The sequence below is a fragment of the Phodopus roborovskii genome, unplaced genomic scaffold, assembly GCF_943737965.1.
Source record: "Phodopus roborovskii unplaced genomic scaffold, PHOROB, whole genome shotgun sequence".
Classification (NCBI taxonomy): domain Eukaryota; kingdom Metazoa; phylum Chordata; class Mammalia; order Rodentia; family Cricetidae; genus Phodopus; species Phodopus roborovskii.
Window position 1 is genome coordinate 9,997,782 of NW_026126424.1, and position 24,715 is coordinate 10,022,496.

At 46.1% G+C, this 24,715-nt stretch overlaps 1 protein-coding gene across 1 annotated transcript in view; it reads right to left on the reverse strand.

The window, feature by feature from the left end:
• The window catches only part of Abca4 (ATP binding cassette subfamily A member 4), a 113,225-nt gene that overhangs the window by 76,998 nt on the left and 11,512 nt on the right, over positions 1 to 24,715 (reverse strand). Inside the window, exons 4-9 of the mRNA XM_051185585.1 lie at positions 22,124 to 22,321; positions 10,823 to 10,912; positions 7,737 to 7,977; positions 6,434 to 6,573; positions 5,311 to 5,427; positions 4,468 to 4,665 (exon numbers count right to left, since the gene is read on the reverse strand). Coding sequence (XP_051041542.1) covers positions 4,468 to 4,665; positions 5,311 to 5,427; positions 6,434 to 6,573; positions 7,737 to 7,977; positions 10,823 to 10,912; positions 22,124 to 22,321 — 984 coding nt within the window. The remainder of the gene's footprint in view (positions 1 to 4,467; positions 4,666 to 5,310; positions 5,428 to 6,433; positions 6,574 to 7,736; positions 7,978 to 10,822; positions 10,913 to 22,123; positions 22,322 to 24,715) is intronic.

The following is a 24,715-nucleotide window of genomic DNA, read 5'->3' on the forward strand; positions in this document are numbered from 1 at the left end:
TGTCCTCTGACTTCCACACATGTCATGGTACCCCCTACACTGTCCTCTACCACACACACAAAGTAAGTAAATAAACAAACATACACCTTTTCCCCCCGCCACACACACACACACACACATAAATATTTACCTATGAAGTCCTCACGGAACTTCAGGTTCTCTAGATTTGGAGAAGAGGATGATGGGACAGTGTCTGGGAAGTGAGTGATGTGGAGGTTCTCAGATGTCACTAACACATCCTGTCCCGAGATCACTGTCCACCTTAAGCAAGAGGTCTGTGTCACCTTTACCTTTATTTCTCAGGAACAGAGGAAAGGCAGAACTTAGCTATGGGGTAAGGGATGCTACACAGAAAGCTTTATCTGAGAGGTAGTCTGAGGATAAGAAAGGTTCTCAGCTCTGAGTCACCTCCCACAGAAGCCCGGCATCCCAGAGCTGTTCTCATAGCCTTCGGGAATAGACAGACCCAACTGCAACTCTACACCAGTTCACTAAGGCTAACCCAGAGATCAGCAATGTCAAGCCTTGATTAATATTCAGGCAGTTTCTGAGTGTGAGAAAAGGTGCACTCTCAACTTGGCTCATGGTTTGGAGCAGCAGCTACCTACCACGTGTGCATGCTCTTGGAGTGAGCCCAGAGTGTCTCATGTCACCCCCCACCCCCCAGCCGTGAAGAGATATTTGTCCTACCTTACCTTCTGGACAGAGTCCCCCAGCCTAGCATTTACACACAGGTCTGATGAACGTGCTAAGTGCTCTGTGCCTCTAGGCTTTTCTCTCCTTATGTCCTTGCATTGTTACTTAAAACTGTACAAAATTACAAAAATCAAGCCAAATAAAGTGTCAAATCTCTCAGGATGACTAAGAAGAAAGAAAGAAGCAGAGATTTTAGCCCTTGTGGGACCAGTGGAACAATCACATATTCAGCTGTTGATTCAGGAGAATGGATGCCCTTCAGGTTGCTCCATGGGATGCAGTAAGGCAGAGAGAGATTTGGCGTCTCTAGTCACCAAGAAAGTCTACTAGATCACTCTCACTTCCCTCAGTGAGGAAAGACTTAAACACTTTGTTCTTCCCTCTCAGAGCTTGTGTTATTTCCCAGTGTCACAGTTCTCACTGTTACAGGTAAATTCATTTGCCTAATTTTCCTTAAGTGTTATTTTGTTTGGTTTCTGTTTTTAAATAAGGCATAGATGTGGACACTTAGGTTGGCCCATGAGGAACTTTTCTAATCTCATTAGCACAAGTCCCATTATTGAAAAGGGAAATACCAAGCTGGCCTTCTTACGTAAGGCGTAGGTGGTAACACTGGCTTCCCTGTCTTAGAGAAACCTTTAGAACCATTAGAGAAGGGTTCCATGGCAAGTACACCATTCAGGCATTCTGGAGTGGAGTTGTTGAGGCTCCCGCAGATGGTCCAAAACACAAGAACACAAGAGCAGATGCAGAAACCCAGGATGGACTGTGATAGCTTTGTCCTTCACTGCCTGTCTTTTCCTACTGTACCTCCTCCTTCCTGTCCCCTACTACTTGCTTCCCCCACTCCCAAGGGCAAGAAGATAAGAAACTGAATCATGACTTCTGCTGTCATTGAAAGCCTTGTAGGGTTCCCCACGGCGAGGCCATTGACTTTTGGCCACAGCAGTCTGCTCTCCAAAGCCCCGGGGGAGTCCCAGTGGATGAGAAGACAGATATAGGGTCAGTAGCTTCATGAGCTTGAGAGGGGCACCAGCTGGGGGTTGGACCACATTTATTTGTATTTTGATTAACATGTAATATTGATTAATGTTTCTTATATAACAGTGTTTTGCATGAATTAGTTCATTTAATTCTTAAAAGAAGCCAAGTAGTAGGTAAAATACTCCTAAAATCCACATTTCACAGATATGGAGACAGAGAACAAACAGTAGAGGATTGAGTCTAGGAAAGTCTCAACCTGGAGGCTTAATTTTTAACTATTTAAGACACTAATACCCATTAAGTATCTATTGCTACTATATTAGACACAAGACACTTAGGGAAAATAACTCCTTTAAGAGTTATAGCTCAACTGGCAGCATGCAGAAGGAAGGAAGCAAGGGAAGAAGGAAGAAAGGAAGAAACTTGTCTTGTCATGCTACAAATGTCAAGTCAAAGAAAAACAAGAATTATTTTTCATATACCTCCCAAAAACATTGTAAGAACCAGTATAAGTAAAAAAAAATAATAATATTCCTATGTCCACCCTCACCCATGCACAGAGGTCCTGTCTGTACTAAGATTAAGACAACAGTGGTGGTGGCGATGAGCCTAGCCAAGGGGCATGCGCTTAACTGCAAGAGAGGGAGGAGGGTGAGATGAACTGGGAGCTGTACATGGGAGCAGCAAGCCTCTTTGCCCTAGTCTAGTAGATCTGTAAATATGTACGCGACTCCAGGACTCTTTTGTGGAAATTCTGAGTCAGCTAGTCAGGGTTGATGCCCAGAATATGTTTTCTAAAAAGCACTCAAGGGGGCTCAGCCGTTAAAGGCTAGGCACTCAAGGTCATTGTTGTCTTCCAGTAAGATGGGAACCGATTCACCTCTGGTGCTGCCGCCGCCCCCATGCTGTGTACTTCCTAAGAAACTACCTTGCAGTGTGTGCAGTGGTGTCCATGTCCAGGATTCAGGAGAAGGAAGTTCACATAAGCTAGGGAAATGCTGGTGGCTCCAGGGTACCAGGGAACTCATAAAGCCATGACTCGTGAGTTATTCCTATGACCTGAATGCTGGGATTAAAGGTGTGCACCGCTATGCCCAGCAACCTTAAACCTTTTGAGGCCTCGCCCATTGGGTGTGATCAGCCTTCAGAGGTGTACATCCCTGAGGCTGAGGTTGAGAATCTGAGGATAACTAAGTTGTGCCTACTGATGCCAAGTGATCCATCTAGCTCTTCAAGCCAGAGCCGGCCACTTGAATTTAGACAAGAGCCTGAGGGGTATGAAAAGAGGGCTGTCGATCACAGAAGAGTGAACTTCTAAGCTTATGTGAAGGTACAGGGGACACTTGAGGGCCAAGTGTCAAGCAGTGGATGATGAGGTCTGGGGAGTTACATCTCTATGGTAGCACCTGCCTGGCAGTTATGAGGCCCTGGGCTCTAGACCCAACACCGCAAAGAAAACAAGCAAAGAATCAACAGGCAGATGATGGCAAAAGGAAAAGCCACTTCAGGCTTGAGCAGACACACTGTTCCTCCCTCACTTCATAGGAATCTTGCATAGGAAAGTCCCCATGGAAGCATGTGTTCCAAGCTTCCCAGTCAGAACTACTCCCTTCCTGAGGCACTAAGGCCCCCAAAGCCTGATGGAGCAGGGGTCCCTTTTGAGGGTTGTTGCTTATGCTGTGAGAAAGGCGTTCCCTCCTTCTGCGGAATGTTTGGTGTAATGATGACCACTGAGGGCTGCCAGCAGCTGAGGCCCTACCAATGGAGAGAAACAGGCGGGATGCTTTTTTGTTGAGTCACTGAGACTTTAAGCATTGGGGTGATGCAAGCAGATGTGTGTTTGGAATGTGATGCTGGTGTCTGTGTGGAGGAATGCCTAGATTAGCAGAGACTGAACCTTGGAATTCAGAAAGAAAGCTTGCTTGGACAGGCTGGTACAAGGCCTCTGGCCCTCACAGAGCCCAGAGAGGAAGAAGAGGCAATACTGAGAGGTTTTTAGGAGGTGCAAAGACTTTGACTAGGTGTGACAGAGGAAGAAAGAGGTCATCAGAGCTGGCTCTGAATTTAGGCACACCCAAATTTGGACTTTGCTTGGTATTCCTAACAGTTGTGGGATCCTATTCAACTTCTTTAAGCCTTGGCTTCTGTGTCTACATACAGGCAATGATAGCATTGCACACTTCATGGAATTGTTGGGGGATGAGATAAGGCAAATAGAAACAAAAACATGTATCACAGAAATGGGTACCAAGTAACAGTATATAACCACTCTTTGACTGAGAGTGGAGAAGAAAGAAAAATTTAAGATGACCCTTATGTCCTGGACTTGAGAATCTGAGCAAAGGCTGATGCAATTAAATGGTGTAGAAAATTCAGGAGTTTACGAGGAAAGGATTTTGTTTTGAGACACGTTGGGTCTAAGGACTTCAGGGTACAGGTGTTCAGCAATCCATGAGGCATAGCTTCAGGTTTGGTGGACACTGGCCAATAGGAGGTCATTGGAACAAGGGCAGATGGGAGAAAGTTGAGGACGGATGTGCACTGAAAGGGAGAAGGGGAAAGCAGAGGAGTCATGAAGTGAGCAGGGTGTGAGGGAACCCTCACACAAGCACAGAGGCGCTCCCAGAGAAGAGGGCCTGTTAGATGGCCATGGCACTCTACTTCTTCATGGGAAGGATGAAAGGCCAAAGCCAACACCAGTTGACTGGGTGACATATCCCGAGCCTTGCCCATGAGACTACCTTTAAGAGGCCCACTGTGGTCCTCAAGTGCATTGATGCCTCTTACCTCCAGGTATTGATTAGCCAGGTGTAGGAAGTGGTCTGTGATGTTAAAGATATCCCTCCAGTCAAAGTTGGTCATGTCATCAGCCTGGCTCTCTCGGGGACCGTTGGGGAAGAAGTTTAATATGGCTTCAGTGGTAATACCTTCTTCTCCAAGCTGCCTATTTATAAAGTCTTTTACTGTTGGGTGTCCCAGGGTGTCCTTGGAAAGAAGAGACATAGCCACAGAAATTAAGAATTCCGTAGGTTCTTATTCTCATAGCACTTCAGAGTTTTCCTGATTAATGATTGAGACACTAGGTTCACTAAACAAGCCGGTAGGCTTTCCTCCCATTACAAGGCATATGTACATCCATCATTTTCTTCAAACACAAGGCCTCTAGAGAGGAGAAGAGACAAGATGGAGTGTGGGAGCAGTATTGGTGAGCAGAGCATGTATACTGATACAGAAGATTTCCATTTTATGCCTCTCTGTTTTGTTATCATTTTAATTTCCCTGCTATTGAGAACTCTTGCCTCATGGCTTTACAAAGTTGCAAATGAGGCCACACAGACACAAGTGACAGCCATCTTGGTAGTATCTAGCTGGCCTCTTCAGGAGACACCCTTTTGAACCTGAGACCTTCGAGTAAATTCGTGGGAAAGATACTGATCTTGTGGCAACTTTTAAATCACCCCCCCCCCACTTTTGGGACACATATTCCTCACCAAATGCCGGTGACTCCACTTGCTGACAGTTTTCAGACTAGTGCTTTGGAGTTGTGTTTGCTCTGCTTGACCTGATTCAAGCAGTGATGACCTATCTCTATGGCCCTCCTTCCCCATCCCGTGCTGCAAGCATCCTTACTCTGATCATGGCCATCTGTGTGCTCTTCTCAAAGAAGTACCAGATCTGGGGCCCCACTTCTCCCCAGGCTTTGACCAGCTTCCTAACTCGATCCAGTTCTTCAAAAGTTGAGTTGGCCTAAAAACACAGAGAGGGAAAACGGAAGAAAATGTAAGGAAGACCCTTTAGTTCTGTCTTCTGCCCTCGTCATAAACCTTCAATGTTTGGGCAAGGTTCCTTCTCTTCTTATTTTTAGACTTATTATTGTATTCTTATTTTAAGTATATGTCTGTGTACCACATGTGTGCCTTGTATCCATGGAAACCAGAAGAAAATACCAGATCCCTTGGACAAGAACTTACAGACAGCTAGCTGTAAGCTGCCGTGTGAGTGCTAGGGATCGAACCCTGGCCCTCTGGAAGAACAGCTAGTGCTCTTCAAAGCTGAGGCTTCTCCTCAGTTCACAAGGCTCTTCTTGGAAGCGCTTTTCATTTCCTAGAATATCACCATTTCTCAGACTCTGCGATTGACAGGATCTAACTTATTATTTATCTCAGAGACACATGTAACATCGATGTTATTGTTTCTAAATCTCATTAAGTTATATTTGGGATCCTGGTGAGCAAATATTCATCCTCCCCATTGTCGCCCATTCTGGGAAGCCAGGGATCAGAGAATGATGAACCTTTCTATTAGGGATATGTCACAGAGTGGGAAAGATAACTCCCAGGCTGCTTCAGAGAGGGTGGGCACCAGCAGGAGCAGGAGACATTCCTATCATGACTGTGTGTGGGGAGGAAACCCAGGGGTCCATAGGGGAACACAAGCAGAAGGGTCACTGGCAGGAGCATATTTAAACATGCACGCGCACACACATACACACACACACACACACACACACACACAGATGCACACACACAGATAAAGGTACAGATGCACACACAGGCACAGATACACCACACACAGGCACAGGCACACAGATACAGGCACAGGCACACACACAGGCACACACACACACACACAGATGCACACAGAAACAGATACACGCACAGAGACACATAGACATAGATACACACACACACACACACACACACACACACACACACACACACGTCTGGGAGGTCCAAGACATAAAGGATCTCACATTCTTCAGTAGCCTTCGAACAGCTGGGGAATCTGGAGAAAAGAGGATTTTTCCCATCAGCAATGGCTTTGCTGCCCTCCAGGCTATTTTGGTTAAAGGGTTTGACTCCAGGTTCTGGATCAATGAATTACAAAAGGATGCTGTCAAGAGAGAAGGGACACATTTTTTACAACGCCCCACTGCTCATAACTAAACATAGTCATTAGTGCATCAAGTCACATGTCCTGCTCTCATTCAGTGCCACACTGGAGGGTTTGAGAAATAATCTAAATTATTGGGCTGTACCCCACTAGTAGCAAGCTCATCGTTAGTGACAGAATGCCACAGTGCCCCTTGGTAATAGCCTCCACAATCTGACAAAGGATACAGTTCTGCTCCAAAGGAAGAGTTAAGAAGCCTGTTTGTGATTTTTGCAAGAGACCAAAGGGAGTGAGAGCTCAAACAAACCTCCCCACATTGGAATCTCAGCTTTAGTCTCAACTCATTCCGTGTCTATTAACCGCTTCTCCTCTTTGTTGTGGGTAGCTAGTTCAGGGCCTGCCTCCTTTTGCCGTGTCTCTTGCTGGGTTTTTTTTTTTTTTTTTTTTTGGAGTTTCAGAGCCCACTCTACTCCAGCATAGTGAAAGTGAGGCATATGACTTGCCAGGGGCTCGCCAGCCCTTTTGACTTGCCAGGACTCTGTTGTAAGTCTGGGTTACCTCGTCATTTATCACCCTTCTCTTCCCCTGGCACTTAACCCCAGTTCAGTACATCCGTGGGATATGTCCCCTCTCTTCCCTTTCCGAGTGGGCTTGGGTGCTTTCCAGGGCTCACATCCAGCCTTCTATGAGCACCACTCTGCTCTGCAAAAGGGAAAGAATTTCTGCGAGAAATCCCCTTACCCACGGCCACCTAACAAGAGCAAGGAGTGGCTTCTTAAAAGTGTCAACTTCATCACTTTTCTCATTAGTGCTTGTACAGATGTGCCATCTGCCTTGTTTTATCACTGACTTGGAACTTGGTAAGTAGGCTAGGCCAGCTGGCCAGCGAACCCCTGGGATCTTCTTGTCTCAGCCACTCCAATGCTGTGATTACAAGTGGGCACTATATATGCCTGGCTCTGTGTGTGTGTGTGTGTGTGTGTGTGTGTGTGTGTGTGTGTGTGTGCGTGTGTGAATGTAATCTGGGGATTGAAGTTGAGTCTTTGTGCTTGTGTAGCAAGAACTTTACCAACTGACCCATCTGCCCAGCTTTCCCATACCCCCAACCCATCATCTTAACCAACACCAGAGGGCATTTTGCCTATAGGACTCAGAAAACTTACTTGTCCTTTTGTCATAAGAATAGGTGGGATCTTTCCTTGTGGAGTCAATCCCCAGGAAGGCTTTATAGTTATTGTCTTCATACCAGTTAAAGGAGAACACCCGGGAGCCTCCTCCTTCTGGGTAGCCACACAGGAGGTCAGACAGGGTGTCCATCAGCTGGGTGAAGGTCTCAGGACCATTGTTCTGCAGGACAGGTCTGGCTACCCACAGCAAGTCTTGAACACTTGGACGATTAATAAACTAGAACAAGGGAAAGACTTTGAATAATCTCTGTTTTAATTTATTTTATTTCATTTACATTGGTAGTATTATTTTAAATTTTTTTTATTTCATGTGCATTGGTGTTTTGCCTGCATATATGTCTGGTATGAGGGTATTAGATCCCCTGGAACTAGATTTATAGACACCTGGGAGCTGGCATGTAGGGTGCTGGGAATTGAACCTGGGTCCTCTGGAAGAACAGCAGTCTCTTAATTGCTGAGGCTTCTCTGCAGCCCTGACTTTGAATAACGTTAAAACACACAGAATCAAGGATTGTTCAAGTGTGCTTGATTTCCACATGTGAAGGGAAACATATATATTCTCAGCAGTTCTTAAGACAGCTGCAGAAAACAAACCCTGCTGTCATGTATCTGGGGACAAACATGCACATAAAACACGTGAATATTGTCTGTTTTCCTTTGTTTGGGTTCCTTGGGATTGTGTCCTTGGAAAAACTCAGAGAATAATATATCACCATACGCTAGCTGGTATCACGTCAAGATGGAGATCTTGGGAAAAACTAGGAAATGGAGAAATGTCTTTGTTCTGGAAAGGCAAGGCCATGGCAAATGTCTGTGATTAAAAAGTTTAGAATTTGGTGTTCTACATTTGGAAAATGATCTTTTTCAACATTTTTTAAATTTATCTGTATGTATGTGTCTATGTCTGTGTCTGGATGTCCATGTGTGCATGCAGATGACACATGCAGAGGCTACAAGGGGGTGTCCCAGAGCTGGGATTACAGGTAACAGGTAACTATGAGAAGCACGCTTCCACTGTGTGGACACTGGGAACCAATCTCTAGTCCTCTGGAAGAGCAGCCAGTGCTCTGAATCACTGAGCCGCCCCCCCCCCCCAGCTCCACACATCTTCCTAATTTCCATCACATGTGAGCTCTTCCATTCAACTGAGTGGTGTGGCTTGTTCTCTATCCTCATCCACCCCACTCCTCTGTGTGTGTGTGTGTGTGTGTGTGTGTGTGTGTGTGTGTGTGTGTGTGTGTGTGAAGATTCAAGCAAAGAGCTGGGTGTGGTGGTGCGGTGGTGCATGTGTTTAATTCTAGAACTTGGGAACCAGCCTGGTCTATGAAGCAAGTTCAGGACAGCCAGGGCTACACAGAGAAACCCTATCTCAAAAAGCAAACAAAACAAAAGATTCAAGCAAAGAACAGAAGATGTCTCACTTATGGAAGAAAATTTCTAATTCTGTGTCAACTAAGAGGGGCGTGGAGTCCCTTCTCCTCTCTATGGTGTCATGGAACCCATGGCTTCATCCTTGAAAGGCAGATCCATGATGCTGAGAAGTAAGGGAACATTTGCAGAAGGCACCAACCAGTGTCTTGGTCCCACAAGGCCACTTGACTTTATTTTAGGGGAAATAGAAAACAAAAACAATGCTGTATTTATTCCTTAGCCACAACTTACTATTCATGTTCTAAGGAACTTGGAAATTTAAAAAAAAAAAAAAAAAGCCATTAGGATTCAACCAGGCGTGACGGAAAACATTCTCGCACCTCTGACAGCGATGTGGACCTGTGGTCTCTCTCTTTGTACACATGCCAACACTTGCTTTCCGAAACTGATGAGTACCCGGGTGGAATCCACACGGTGACTCACGTTTATAATCACAGTCTATGCCTCAGTGAGAAAGTCAGAATCTTAAATTGCTTCAACAACAGTGGGCCTTATGGCCAGGAGGGGTTATTATCATTATCGTGTTGCTCATTTAATCAAAGCACTCAGAAATGAAGGGCTCTGTTGGGCTCAAAATGGTCTGATATCAATTCATATAAACAGGGCCATCTGCTTTCACCTGGTTCACAAATGCTGAGACCTGCTGTCTTTACAGGCAAGGAATATTCTGAATGCCCACACAGAATCCAAGGTGTTGATATGCTTTGGGAAGCTGTTTACATTCTCTGTTGCCCTCACCTCCATTATATGGGTATGCGTTTTTAACATGTTATAAAGAGAAAAATGTCATCGACTCCCACTGTTGCAGGTGACCAGCAGTACAACAGACCCTCCTCTCCCTGCCAAGCTGGGCCCCTGCTCTGCCCTGATTGAGCTTAATTTTATAAATACACATTCCAAGCATGTTATTTTCCAAGTCAGCTGAGCCTCAGGTGGCTGGGAAAATCAAAGGGGAAAAGTCCAGGGGGGAAAAAAAATCACATTTTCCGTTTCGCTTCCCCTGCCATAATATTCATCACACTTAAAGAGAGCTGCCTGTTGCATGCTTCTCCTCTAAAGGGCTTGTGACCACGTCTGTCTATTCTCTCCCTATCTCCATTATCAATCAATGCTTGGGTGGAGAAATCAATTCCAATATTTGAGAGGCCTTACATAGGCAGATATTAATTAAATTGAGTACATATTTTATAAGACAACACAAAACGTCATTCTGGGGGGGGTAAAAGGAATCCAAGGAAGTGAAGCCCTGAGAATTGTGGCTGTAAGCACCACATAGGTGTTTGCCATTGATACGGGGTGGTGAGGTGGCGGCTGCACCAGTCAGTCCTCGGCAGCCTTACATTCTTTTGCAAGGCTGCAATGAATCATGCTACTGCAGACAAGTTGTGGGTCCCAGTGGTACTTATGTCTTGACGTAGCATCACCAGGATGGTTGTTTTCTCTTCGCCTCCTACTTAGGAGCACAGATGGTTTAGAATATGAGCAGATGCCTTTAAACTGCTAGGCAGGAAGAGCAAATGAATTTCTCCTTAACAGGTGAGAGGTACAATTAAATTATTTGCTATGATAAGTGTGACTGAAGCAGTGTAAAGGTAAAATAAAACTATAGTTAATGGCATTAGGCCTCTTACCTTTTGCAGTCTTGGTGACATATCAGATAATATTCCTCCCCAAAATCTCAAGTTGATACCTTGAGAATTGCTGTCTAGGAGTGTGGGGAGCTGGAATCAACAGGAAAAAAATTCTTTTTTAAAAATGAGTTAGAGGGTTGGTGGCTTAGTCAGACACACAAGCATGAGGGCATGAGTTTGAACCCTAGCACCCACATAAAATCCTTGCTTGATGGCACAGACATGTAATCCCCTTGCTGGGGAGCTAGAGATGGGGGAATGTACAGCCAGTGTAGACAAAAATGTACAGCCAGTGTCTCAAAAAGCAAGATGAAGAGCAACTGAGTACAATATCTGAAGTCAGGCTCCAGCTCTTCATGTATGTGTACACAGACACATCCATACACACACACACACACACACACACACACACACACACATCCATATAGACACACATACATACACAGAGACACACACACACACATAAATACACACACGCACACACACAGACACACACACACATCCATATAGACACACATACATACACAGAGACACACACACATACACACATAAACATACACACACAGACACATCCATACACACACACACACACACACACACAGACACACACACACACATCCATATAGACACACATACATACACAGAGACACACACACATACACACATAAACACACACACACACAGACACATCCATACAGACACACACACACACACACAGACACACAGACACACACACACACATCCATATAGACACACATACATACACAGAGACACACACACACACACAGACACACACACACACATCCATATAGACACACATACATACACAGAGACACACACACACACACAGACACACACACACACAGACACACACACACAGACACACACACACATCCATATAGACACACATACATACACAGAGACACACACACATACACACATAAACACACACACACAGACGCATCCATACAGACACACACACATACAAACACAGAGGCACTATCTGATTTTGTATGTACTTGCAAGCCATTCTTTCCTTACTAATTTCTTTCTGCAAGGTTGCCTTCAGAAACAAAATTCTTCTACTCAATCCAGAAAAAAATCAAGCACTCCTATTCCAAGTTTCCCTGCTGAGCTAGCTGATCACAGATAGTCTCCTGGTGACAGTAAATACACCAACATTATTCTGACTGCTATTTTAGTGACACCAAACATGACTCCCAGAGGGAAAACAGAGCACATCTGGTGGAGTGTGAAGACAGGCGGTGTGGAGGGCGCCCATCTGTTCACCTCCAGGCTCTGCAGGCCCTGCCAGGCTTCCTTCACCGCTTATGTCTGTCCCCTTTGTGTCCTTTCTGGGCAGGTTGTCACTCCTCCACTGTTCACAAATACTCTCTCATGGAAGGTTCCACCAACTCTACCACCTTTCTTTTAAAGCTACAGCTCACATGAGTAGAAGTTCCCTGGGCAAGTTCTTTAGCTGAGGACAACATCTGGATAGCGCTTGCCCATGGGGCAACTCAGAATAGTTTCAGCATTTTTCATTTTGATCGGGAATACCAAAGCCCTCAATTTTGCTGCCAGCCAGCCTTAGAGCCTGATGTGAACACGCTGAACACCAACATAGAGTCCTGATTGGCTTTGTCACAGCTTCAGAATAGAATGGAATCACCCACAGGTCTCTGAGTCTCTGAGGGCTGAGTTCTAAGTGTTAATGATTTCCAGGTTCAAAGAAGCATTGTGAGTGGCCTAGAGAGAGGTCCTGACAAAGCTTGCTCATTCTCACTCAGGTATGTGTAGATCACAAGCCATGAGCCTCCGTAGGGTGGTTCTCCTGAATGATGTCTGGACTGGTCTAGCTTGCATCAAGAGCTGAGAAGCAGGTAGTTAGGCATGAACTACGGAGTTCCTATCTCTGCCCTGTATCCTGTCTTCCCATGGTAGGCATGCTTTCATGCTCTCTGCCCTCTGCTCTGACCACTAGGGTGAGACACCCCTCTTACTGGGAGTTCTTTCAAATTGCTTGTCAGTAGCTTTACATGAATGCCATAGGCTGATGGGGTTTATTTCAGTGGGTAGGAAGGGGGGAAGGATGTAAATAAGTCAAATCACATGTCAGCAAATGTTCTCACTAATGTTGTTCATCTCCTTTCCCAAAGACTATGAGAGAGAAGAAGGGTCACATTATTTATTATTATTATCATCATCATCATTTTTTTTTTTTTTTGGCTGCCATGGAACTCACTATGTAGATCAGGCTCCCCTGCCTCTGCATCCTGAGTGCTTGGATTAAAGGCATGCACCACCACACACAGCTGTCTTCCATTATTTTTAATGTATCTGACTCATCACTAGATCAGGGGTTCTCAACCTGTGGGTTGTGACTCCCCATTGGGGGATTACCTATCAGATATCCTGCACATCAGATATTTACATTAATATTCATAATAGTAACAAAATAACAGTTATACAGTAGCAGTGAAAATAATGTTATGGTTTGGGGTCACCACTACATGAGGAACTGTATTAAAAGATCACAGCATTAGGAAGGTTGGAGCCACTCCATTAGATTATGAACTCCTTAATTGTTGTAACAGGCTTTATTGTTACATCATCAGCACAGGTGCACGTGATCCGTGGATATGTGTTGCATTAATGAACAGCAAACTGGTCTGCAAACAAGAGGCAGAGTCTCTTGGGGTTTTAGGTTCCATGAGTAGTGTCCCTGCCTTGGAGGGAGTAATCAGTTCCACTACTAGTGACTAGGAAGGTGACACTTGAGATGATAAAGTGATGCGGTGATTGTGAGGATGAAGGAGGTATCTGTGCACAGAAGGGTGTGGGGAGTCTGGAATTCCAGGTGGAGAGAGGAATGTGAAGCCAGACATCAAGAGTCAGCATGGATAGAGAGCCAGATAAAAACAAGATTAGGAATCTGGGGGAGAAGTAGCCTGGGGCCAGGGCGTGAGATGCATTTTTGTGTCTGGTCAACACTTTCTTTTTTGATCTCACTAATAATTAGATAATATCTATCGCACATTTGCTGAGCCCTGGTGTGCATGTGGTGTCCTGGCTACATTTTCCTTCCTAGTTCTTTGCCATGGGGATGATAAATAACAAGGAACTTGTGTTCCGGAGAAGCCATTTACATCTCAGAGCAATGCCGGCTCTCAGACAGCCCCCTCTGTATCTGCTCAGGAGCTTTTTAATTGAATGTTACTATAAACTATAAAATAACTTCCCCAGGGCTCACTTCTTCCTTGAATCCCCTCCCCATTATCAATTCCAATTCATAAGACCTGTTCCTGCCAAAAGAACCAGAATAGTTGTAACTTTATTTGAATGGAAATATTTCTAGAAAAAAGGGTCAGGGGCCAAAATGGCAAATAATACTATTACACACATCCCAGACTCCTATATCAACAAGTTCTCAATATTTTATATAACAAAAAGCCTTATGTCATAATTGGGTTTGGGACTGATAACTTGAGGTCAAGGCCAAATTAGACTTTGGGGTTGCAGAAATGCATGTCATTATTAATTGTGGTTGGTCTCAGGGGGTCCCTGAGCAGTGAACCCCTACTTAAGTGATATAAGGTCTTCAAAGGGAAATCCTGAGATATCTGCCAAGATTCTTGGAGGGCAAAACATATCCTTACCTTGTAATATGCCATCTGTATACCAGCATGAAACAAAAGCATCATTAGCTCCCTAAACATCTTGGTGGTATTTACTGATTCAGTAGCTGTCACACATGAAAGGGGTGACCTGTGATTGATGGGTTTTCCTATCTCAAAAAGGAGCCAATCTGGAAACAATGTTCGTTTCTAAACTGAAGATCTACCCAACACATGGCTACTTAGGTAGCATCAGATTAGAAACGCCTTTATGAAGACAATATGCCTTCTCGAACCCCTGAAGGACTCTGGAGTCAGGTGTGGGTAGCTCGTCTTGAAGGCATCTAGACCAAAAGTTAAGGGCAAGTGAAGCCTTGTGCAGACAGCTCCAGGCTGTTAGGTTCCTTTCCCAGTAGCTGCTACAGGAAGCCCAGATTTATCCCGGAGGGAAGTTGTTGCTAGGCAACAGGAAGACTGTGGATTTAGAGCATGTTTGTTGCAGTCTGACAGTTGGTAAGCATGGGATGAAAAGAAAGGAAACTGCTTTGGTGGTGAGGGTGCAACCAGGAGAGGCGCCCTGCGTGCTCGGAAATGCGTCATGAGGGGAAAATTCACTCAGTCACAGGAGGGGGACTTGCCAAACTGTCTCTACTGGGAGAGGTCATCCAGACGTGCTGTTTCCCGACACTGGAAGGAATGGGTGTCTGAAGGTCTGAAGCAGGGGGTGGGCTCTGGCATGTGTGAACAGACAAGTTAGGGAACTTTCTAGTAGTGCAACAGAAAGTAGGCCTCATCCCCTCCTGACGACTTCTGCCCTAGTGTCTGCTTCTGATGAAAGCAAACTGAGCTTGGAATCCAGGGGGCAGAGAAAGGTCATTTCGGGAGACAGGGCTTCCTCTAGTTGCTGGGGTCCCAGGAAGGAGGGGGGGCTGCTGTAGAGCAGTTTGTGTTCTCCTCTGTGTTCCCCGCCCCCACTCTGTGTGTGAGAGCATGTATGTCCAGGCCAGTGGACAACCTCAGGGAGGGGTCATTCCCCAGACACCACTCACTCTTTAGTTAATTTTAAAATTTGAGACAGGCTCTTGAACTGGTCTGGAGTTTGCTAAGTATGCTAGGCTGGCTGGCCAGTGTCTTTTCTCTGCCTTCCTAGTGCAGAGATTTATAAGCCTTCTCTATCATATCTGACTGCTTTACTTAGGTTCTGGGCATTAAACACAAGCCCTCATATTTATGGTCCAAGCACTTCACTGACTGAATTAGCTCCCTAGCCCATGATTTCACTTTGGTATAAGCAAACTGTCTTCGGTTTCAAAGTGAATTTCCTATCTTTTCTCTACTAATGAATTTCACTGCAATCCCATGATGTATGTAGAATGGGTCATATTGTCAGCTTCATGGATGATGACATACAGTAAGGTGTATGTCAACCTCTACCCAGAAATCAGTCTCTGGGCCACTAGGGAATGCTTGTGTGTGCCAGCCCTCTACCGATGGTCCCATACCCAAGAACCAATGCTGAGGAGTTATGAAAAGAGCCAAGGTCAATGCCAGCGACCAGCATATGACTTTCTGCAAGCCTGCCTTTCTACCCAGTGGGAGAAACACTTGGCTTCCAGCAGCAGCTCAGAGTTCTGGGAGTTAGCCAGAATGAAGCTGCCTTGGGAAGAAGCTTGTGACAACTCTAGGAGTTAAGCTGTGCTGGACCTCAGATGTGAGGGTCACATCTATGTTGTGATTGCCTATCTGTCACCCGTGAGCTCTGACGCTCAGTATACACTGGTTCCTGTGATGTGGCTGAATTCTGTTGGCATTCTAATTTTGCAACCTGGAAGTGAGTTTTCTACCTCATGCAGCTGGATTTTAATTGTAAGTCCCTTCTGTGCCCAAACACAGACAAGCAGCCTCAGCACCCTCAGAGTCTGCCCTGAGCCTTAGGGCTGTGTGGTCCTGTCACTGGTCTGAGCAATCTTGGCCGGTGTGTAATAGATTCTGTGCATATATGCATTCATGTAAGTGCTTCTGGGAGAAAAAGATCTGTGTTGTCCATGTTCCCACTTTGTTTTGTGAGACCCGTTGATGTATTTTTGTATTATGATAGGCAGGAAAGGGATTTCATTGCAATAGCTTTAACCTGGGGTCTGGCCTCAGTGGCTTGATGAATGCCCATGCCTTCACATCTGTGGAAACTTGCATTCCCTAGGGAAAGACTTAGAGCTGGTGTCAGATTCTCAAACATGATCTAATCCATAAAAACAATTCAGAGCTAGTGTTCTAGTGTTCTGCAGAAAGCGGAACTATCAGGAGCCAAAACCCTTCTGAAAGTCAATTTACCCTAAAGAAACCCTGCTATTGAACATGTGGGTAACACATATTCTAAGTACATGATCTATATTGACTGGACACAGGCAGGGACACCAGGCCCATCATCTGAACTAGCACCCTCCCCAGGGTTGGCATTTGTCCCAAGTCACTTTAGCATTGACCTGTCAGGAATTCTTCCCTGATCTATAAAGCTGCATCTGGTCTGTCAAGAAACAAGTTCTAGCCCACTGTACTTCTGGAGCCTAGAAGAAATCAAGACAGGCAAATGATAACACAATCAGCCTAATGTTTAAAAACCAAAAGCCCTCTCTTCTATTTCCTTCTTTATTGAAATCTATTTTCCAAGGGGACCCCATCCCCAATAACTGATTTGGTAGATGTAGACAATTGCTGTAAACCAAATAAACCTAGTGTGGCTTAATGGTTTTTAAAATCCCCTATCTGGTTGAGTTTTGTTTCTGCCTGACACCCCCGAACACACATACAAACAAGGACCCCAACACACACACACACACACACACACACACACACACACACACACACACTGTTGCTTGCAGTGCAATTTGATGTCTTTGTTCTTCTCAAAATAGGAGACAGTTACAAAGATGGGGGAGCGTGGGGGAGGCGTGCTGTGTGTGTGTGGGGGCGTGCTGTGTGGGGGGGGCATGGCGGTAAAGTCACTAATGAGGCGGTACTGTAAAACCCAGGGGATGCGGGGTTTCCTCAGAGAATTGTTCGTAGCAAAAAGCCACTTGGAAATTGGAACACATAGTTGAAATTTAACAAAGTGCAGCCAGTGACCCTGGAGAGCAGAAAGCAAGGCCAGCTCTCACCAGGAGATGAGCAGTCCACCCTGTTTACTCCTGGTGACTCAGGAATTCGGAGAGCAGAGCCAAGCAAGAGTGGAGCGGACACGGACAGGAGCATGTAGTCAGGACCCCCAACACTGGGCCTTTTCTTCTCAGGAACTCAGTGTTCAGCCAGCCCATAGTCACAGGGACACGAGTACAATGGAGTCAGAAAAGCAAAAGCCACAGCAGCGTAGAGGTCGGGGGTGGGGGTGGGGGCAAACTGCTGCAGCAGGAATATTTACAGAGGGGAAGCTAGGAACCCAAAAGCCAGTTTTCCCCCATCCACAGCCGTGGAGAAGGGGGAGGGGAGGGGCACTCAGATTTCCCCGGCCGAGTGGCAGGTCTTAGTGCCCACCTCAGTTCCACAAATAAACATTCAAAGCTGAAGGGACAGACTTGCTTCTCAGCAAGATTTCAAAGCAGTGCATCCGAGTAGGAAAGAAAACAGGAAGGCTGGAGGGTTGGGGGGGGGGTGCTGGTAGGAGGGACAGAAGGGGCATGCGCAACCTGGGCCAGATCAGATGGGAAACTGCCCAACCCCTCACCCGAAACTGACTAAAGTACTGACATGACGCACCGTCTTTTTATGAGGTGCGAACATTTCAGGTATGCTGGCTGTAACGATGCCCTGGGCCCAGCTCTGAGCTTTTGGGTTTCAAGTTGCCAGCTGTTAGCCTGAAAAAGCCCTGGTGTGGATGAACTTTTTCAAGCTACGGAGTTGGAGGCAAAGCCAAGAGGCCAAACCGTGTTGAAAAATCCAGCCATCCGATTTGTTGTGGGCTTTCCCACCCACCTAGGTCACCAATCGTGTGTGCATGGGTTCATGCAAGAGAACATGTGCAAATCGTGTGTGTGTGTGAGAGAGAGAGAGAGACAGAGAGACAGAGAGACAGAGAGGGACTCTGGAAATGGATACGGTGGAGCAAAGCCCAGAGAACTGCATTTGTATTATTTGAAGACAACATTCAGTTTGACCTCCAAAGGACGGAGGAAAAACACAGCTGGTCCCAGTTGGTGCTAACTCCCACTATGGTCCCTCAGCTCCGCAGAGTCCCGGGTCTGGAGGTTCTCCCACCTTACCCCCACCCTTGGTCTGTACCCAGCAGGGGCAGGTGCCATCACAGTGGCTTACTGAAATTTTTCCTCTTTCTTTGTTAATGAGAACTGACTTGGCATTTAATAAAACCTTATTTATATAAGGGCTACGTGTGCACACGAAGCAGCCCAGCAGAGGGGCCGGCCCAGCACTCCCACGCCAGAATGACAGTGGCTATGCGCCAACCAGCTGCAATAACAGCCAGGCCACAGAGGGTAGCCATGCTCCTCCGGGCTGCCCTGGCCACCCTGGGCCTGCCTGGGGATCATTTTCCTAAAACCACTCCCAAGATGGGTACAGGAAGCAATGAACGCAAAATCTTACTTAATGCTTGCTATTTCTTTTGGGTTATTTATTAGTGATTTATTTGCTTTTAATGTTTAGCTGCCTCGTTCATTTGTTCCCGGGAAGGCACATTTCAAGGGCACCAGAGAACTATACAGGGTGTTTGCTCTTTGCTAGGAGCTCACTGTTCTGTTTTAATCAGTTCCTCCCCCACCGAGGCAGAAGCCAGAATGAGTGGCAAGTGAGGATGTCTTTGAGGGAGCCTGATGCCGCCCACTGGGGTGTTCTCCTCTGGCCTTGGCTCTCCCGCAGCTCTCTCTAAAGAGAACAGGCAGGCAGAGCTCCTCTGCAGGACTCTTCTCAAAGCCCAGGGGTGTTTGGGGTACAAGTATTACTGTTTGGTCTACAGAAACTGAGATGGCAAAGCCAGGCTCTTTTGTTCAAGGTCAATAATTTTTGACCCTGGCTGGACTTTGGAATTATCTGGGAAACTCTCAAAAATACTGTACCCTGTATTGGCTGGTCTCTGGACTCAGAGTCGGGGGCTAGTTTGAAACAGTTTAGTTTAGGCTGGCCTTAAACACCTCATGTAGCCAAGGATGACCTGACATTTCTAATCCTCCTGCCTCCACTTCCCCAGGCATTGGGATTACAGGTATACACTACAATAGTCAGTTTTATGCAGTGCCGGGAATCAAACCCAGAGCCTAATTAGGTGTGTTAGGCAAGTACTCTATAACTAAACGGCATCCCCAGGGCTGTTAAAGCTTTCCTGGTGATCCTACGTACAGCTAAACCAAGAACTGTTATTCTCAGGGACAAGATCTGTTTGTGCTGGGCTCTCTAGGCTCAGTGCCCTTGAATAGGTTTGTTGGGCTGTTTGTGAGTTGAGAGTAGGAGGCTCCATGTTGGCACATGGCCTCAGCTCAGTGCCTGTCCCCTGAAGGTACCTGATGCAGCTGTGAACACGCAGACACATGGACATAGTGGGTAAATGAGAACTTGGCCCATGTAAGTCAGTGAGGGCAAATGGTAAAATTTCTGGTTTCTAATCTCAGTGAAAGGCAGAAGGAAGGCTTTCTGTTCTTTCTTGTTTGATAAGTAAACACTCAGGTCAGTGGCCCCAGCTTGGGGTTAACTATAGTTTGGATCTTGAGTGTTACACAAAGGGCCATCTGTTAAAGGCATGTTCTCCATCTTGGCGCTTGTGGGACGTGGTAGAACCTGTAAGGAACAGGGCAGACGTAGTAGGAGATCCTAGGCTATTGGGGGGTCTGTCATAGAAGGGTATAGTGGGAACCCAAAGCCCTCCCCTTGCTGTCCTTTGCTTCCTGGTCAAGAAATGAGTGGATTTTTACACCATGCATTCTGCCATAGTGTACTGCCTCATTACATGACCAAAAGCAACAAGGTCTATCAGTCACAGACTGGTATCTCTAAAACTGTGAGCCAAAGGGAACCCTTTCTCTGACTGATTAAGGCACTGGCTGAATTGAAGACCGTGTCCCAGAATAGGCCAAGGGTTGCTTTGTAATCAACTGTAGGACAGAGATGTTTAGGCCACAGGCTGTGGGAAGCATCAAGACCATCTCTGAGATCCTAGGCTTTTTGTGGAGGCCTCCTCAAGTCCTGGCCCCTTTTACCTACTTTGGAGGCCTAACCCCAGTGAGCTGGGAAAGTTGCAGAATAACTTCCAAAGGAAATTCAAAATCAACTCTGTCAGAAACAACAGGTCTATTGTATTTTATTTGGACTTATTTTAAAGAATTCCTCTGGCTTGTTTTCTTCTCCTTTCTTCCTTTCCTTTTCTGTGTACTCCCCACCCCCACCCCCAAAGACAAGGTCTCCTATATCCTAGACAAGCTGAAGATGACTGTGAACATCTGGCATCCCTGCCTCTACCTCCTAAATGCTGGGATTACAGATGTTTACATGTGCTAGAATCTAGCCCTGGCTTTGTGCATGGGAGGTAAGCAATCTTACCAACTTGGCAACAATCCTGTCCCCAATTTAAAGACAGAGAGAGAGAGAGAAAGAGAGAGAGAGAGAGAGAGAGAGAGAGAGAGAGAGAAGGAGAGAGAGAAAAGGAGAGAGAGAAAGTAAAAGAGAACCTTTTCTGGGATTTGAGAAAGTCACCATAAAGACAGACAAAATGTGAATTCTGAAATCAACAACTAATTCCAGAATCTTAGTGATTGACATTCTTCATGGCATAATTCCAGAAGTTAAAATATAGGCAAAAAGAAATATACAGCTAGGTGCTAGAGCAATCTATCTTTTCCAAAGGATTCTAATGAATATTCCTCAAAGTGTGGCCTCTGGGGACCCCCATCAGAATCTCCTAAGCAATGAGGCAGCTCCCCACCAGTGGGGCTGGGGCCTGGGACTTGCATGTTTCAGCAACCTCTAATGACATCAGGCTTCCTAAAGTCTGACACCTCTATGCCCCACCACATCCTTCCAGCAAAGGAGGACACGCGGGCCCTAGGAGTCTAGGCTTAGTGATCCAGGCTTTCCAAAGTGGTTGAGATTATGAAATTTCCTATTTCTTTTCTATCTTCCTTTGGGAGTCAAGTACAGGTCTAAAGGAAGGAGCCTGAACCACCACTTGGCTGAGATTTATGAAGGTTGCACGGTTGTTTCTGTACCTTTTCCTAGTATTTCACACACAGGCTATATACAACCTGTGGCCCACAGGCAGCTGGTTTTCCAAGACAGCTGTGAAGGAATCCCAACACACTTGTAGATGACAATGTCATGTCACAATGTCAAAAGGTTAACACCCCTGGAAGTATCATCCTTGCTGTATACATGAACATTAGGACCAGGACAAAGTCAGTATGGTGCCTGTAACCATGAGCTGGGAATTCACTGGTCTGTGGGTGGTGGTAAGCACTCTCCTCAGAGCTGGAGTGGACATACACCTCCCACACCACGTGCTGAGTTGTGGACCTGCCTCCTTCCCCTTACTACTGTTCTAGCAGGATGATTATTTTTTCTTGGTTGCTAGGATTCTGTAGCATCCTCAAGGTTTGTCATGAGCATCAGGCTCACATGGTCACATTGTCCTCTATGGCCTCCCTGCTCCAGGAATCATCTACAGGTAGGGAGCACGTTACCCTTTCCTTACCACCCGGAAGAGTTTGAAGACGTCCACATTGGCATACAGAGTGTCTTCTATCCACTGTAGGGTGACCTGGGAGAGGGGACACAGGGCGTCACGCACTGTCTGTGCCCCCCGGTACGGGCTGAAGATGATGAAACGCTGCAAGAGGGCCTCACTACAGGCAATGGTCTTCAGTTCCAAGTTTGGGACTCCGTAAGCAAACTGCAGAGAACAGAAAAGATGCTGGGAAATTCCTCGTAGGGAAACATTACCACCCTTCTGAGGACAAAGATGCCACATGCTGACCCCACAGGCCTGACAAGTAAGCCATATTCCATGGCAAACAGAATTAAAAGAGCTGATGGATTATGTCTGCTAACTAGTTGGTTTAAAACACACAGATTAGCCAGGCAGTGGTGGCATGCACCTTTAATCCCAGTACTTGGGAGACAGAGACAGGCAGATCTCTGTGAGTTCGAGGCCAGCCTGGTCTACAGAGCAAGGTCTAGGACAACCAGGGCTACACGGAGAAATCCTATCTTGAAGAAGAAGAAATACACATGCATGGATACACACACACACACACACACACAGAGAGAGAGAGAGAGAGAGAGAGAGAGAGAGAGAGAGAGAGAGAGAGAGAGGTTAATTTGAACCATCCAGGTGGGTTTAATGCCAGACAAGGGTACTTGAAATTGGAAGGAGGCAGAAGAAACAGTTAATACAGTTAATAGAGTACTATGATGTCAGAAAGCCTCGATAGGCCGTTGCTTGTCTTAGAAACGCAGGGAACTTCCATCCAAGGAATTGTATGATCTAGAAGGTGGGTGGAGTGAGAATATAGGTTTTCCTTTATACACCCACTAAAGAATGTGACCTCACGGCACCTTGACATTCAGACTTCTGACCTCAAGAACCCTAAGATAATAAACCTATGTTGTCTTAAGCTTTTAAGTTTGTGGTCATTTGTTATAGCAGCAATAAAAATCCAAACCCTCCCTCAACCCCACTGTATCAGAAAGCTTTTAAAAATCAAGAGAGAGATGAGAGCTCTCCTTTGAAAGGGGCACTAAGGTGCCACTAACTCCGTGTCTCAGTGGCAGAAGTGTAGGACTGGTGAAGACACACAATAGGGACGATGGCCAACTTCTTCTCACTAGATTTACCAGGGTTTTGGTTTTGTTGCTGTTTTTTGTTTGATTATTTGAGGCGGGCCTGCCCAGGCTGACCTGGAGCTTCCTCTGTAGCCTAGGTGACTTTCCTGTTTCAGTACCCTGACCTTACAGAGTAAGCCACAATACCTGACACAGTTAAACTAACTTTGAATACCTCTCAAATCAATTCCAAAGGGAGCACAATTATGTTCAAACTTTTTTATGTTTATCTGAAACTCAGAATCACATATACAACCCACACTTTACCACAACCCTAGGCCTGGTTAGCCCATCCCACACCTCTGGTAAGCTCACAGGCGTTGACTTTGGATACTACAACTATGATGGCCTCCATGGCTCAGATGGAGAAGAGGTCCCGACCCTGGTCAGGGCCTCTTGTTTGCCTGGAGTGTTTCCTATCATCCTAGAGTTCCAGGCTCTGAGCATGAACAAATTCCTAAGACTGGGTCCTAAAGACACCATGTCGTTTCCAATCACACAAGTCTCCACACTGGGAAGCCTAACAGGCTCTGGCTATTACCCGTAGAAACCTTGAGACCACACTGATCCCTCCATGAAGCCAGGCTAATGGTGGATGATCAGCTGTGGGTGGTCAGTCTCAGGGCCTGTAGTAAGGGCCTACTACAGATCATTCTGCCTTTGACCCCCCCCCCCCCACCTCACTTCAGATCTCTGGGCAAAACCCCATCCTCTCTCTAAGTAGAGCTCATTTGTCTGATCCTCTCTCATTCCATAGAAGGAAACTGATGGGACCCACCAGGCAACAACAAACATAAGTATTCACTTGTGTCTTAGCTTGCTTTTTGTTGCTATGATAAAACACCACGGCCAAAAGCAATCTGGGGAGCAAAAGTTTATTTCATTTTATAGTTTACAGTCCATCATGAACAGAATCCAGGACAGGAACTCAAGGCAGGAAGTTGGAGGCGGGATCTAAAGTAGATGCCTAGAAAGAGTGCTACTTACTAGCTTGCTCTCTAAGCTTGTTCACTACTTTCTTATTCGCCCCAGGACCACCAGCCCAAGGATGACATTGCCCACAGTAGGCTGGGCCCTTCCACATCAAGCAGCAATGAAGAAAACGCTCCTCAGACTTGCTTACATGCCAATATGATGGGGACTGTCTTCGTTAGGGTCGACAACGCTTGACAAAACACCAGGACCAAAGAGACTTGGGGAGGAAAGGGAAGGGTTTGGCTTACACTTTCACATCAGAGCCCATCATAGAAGGTACCAGGACAGGAACTCAAACAGGTCTGGAACCTAGAGGCAGGAGCTGATGCACCAGCCATGGAGGGGTGCTGCTTACTTACTTGCTCTCCATGGCTCATTCAGTCTACCTTCATATAGAACCCAGAACTACCAACTCAGGGAGGGCCCAACCCAAATGGGCTGGGCCCTCCCCCATTGATCACTAATTACAGGGTTGCCTCTTCTCAAT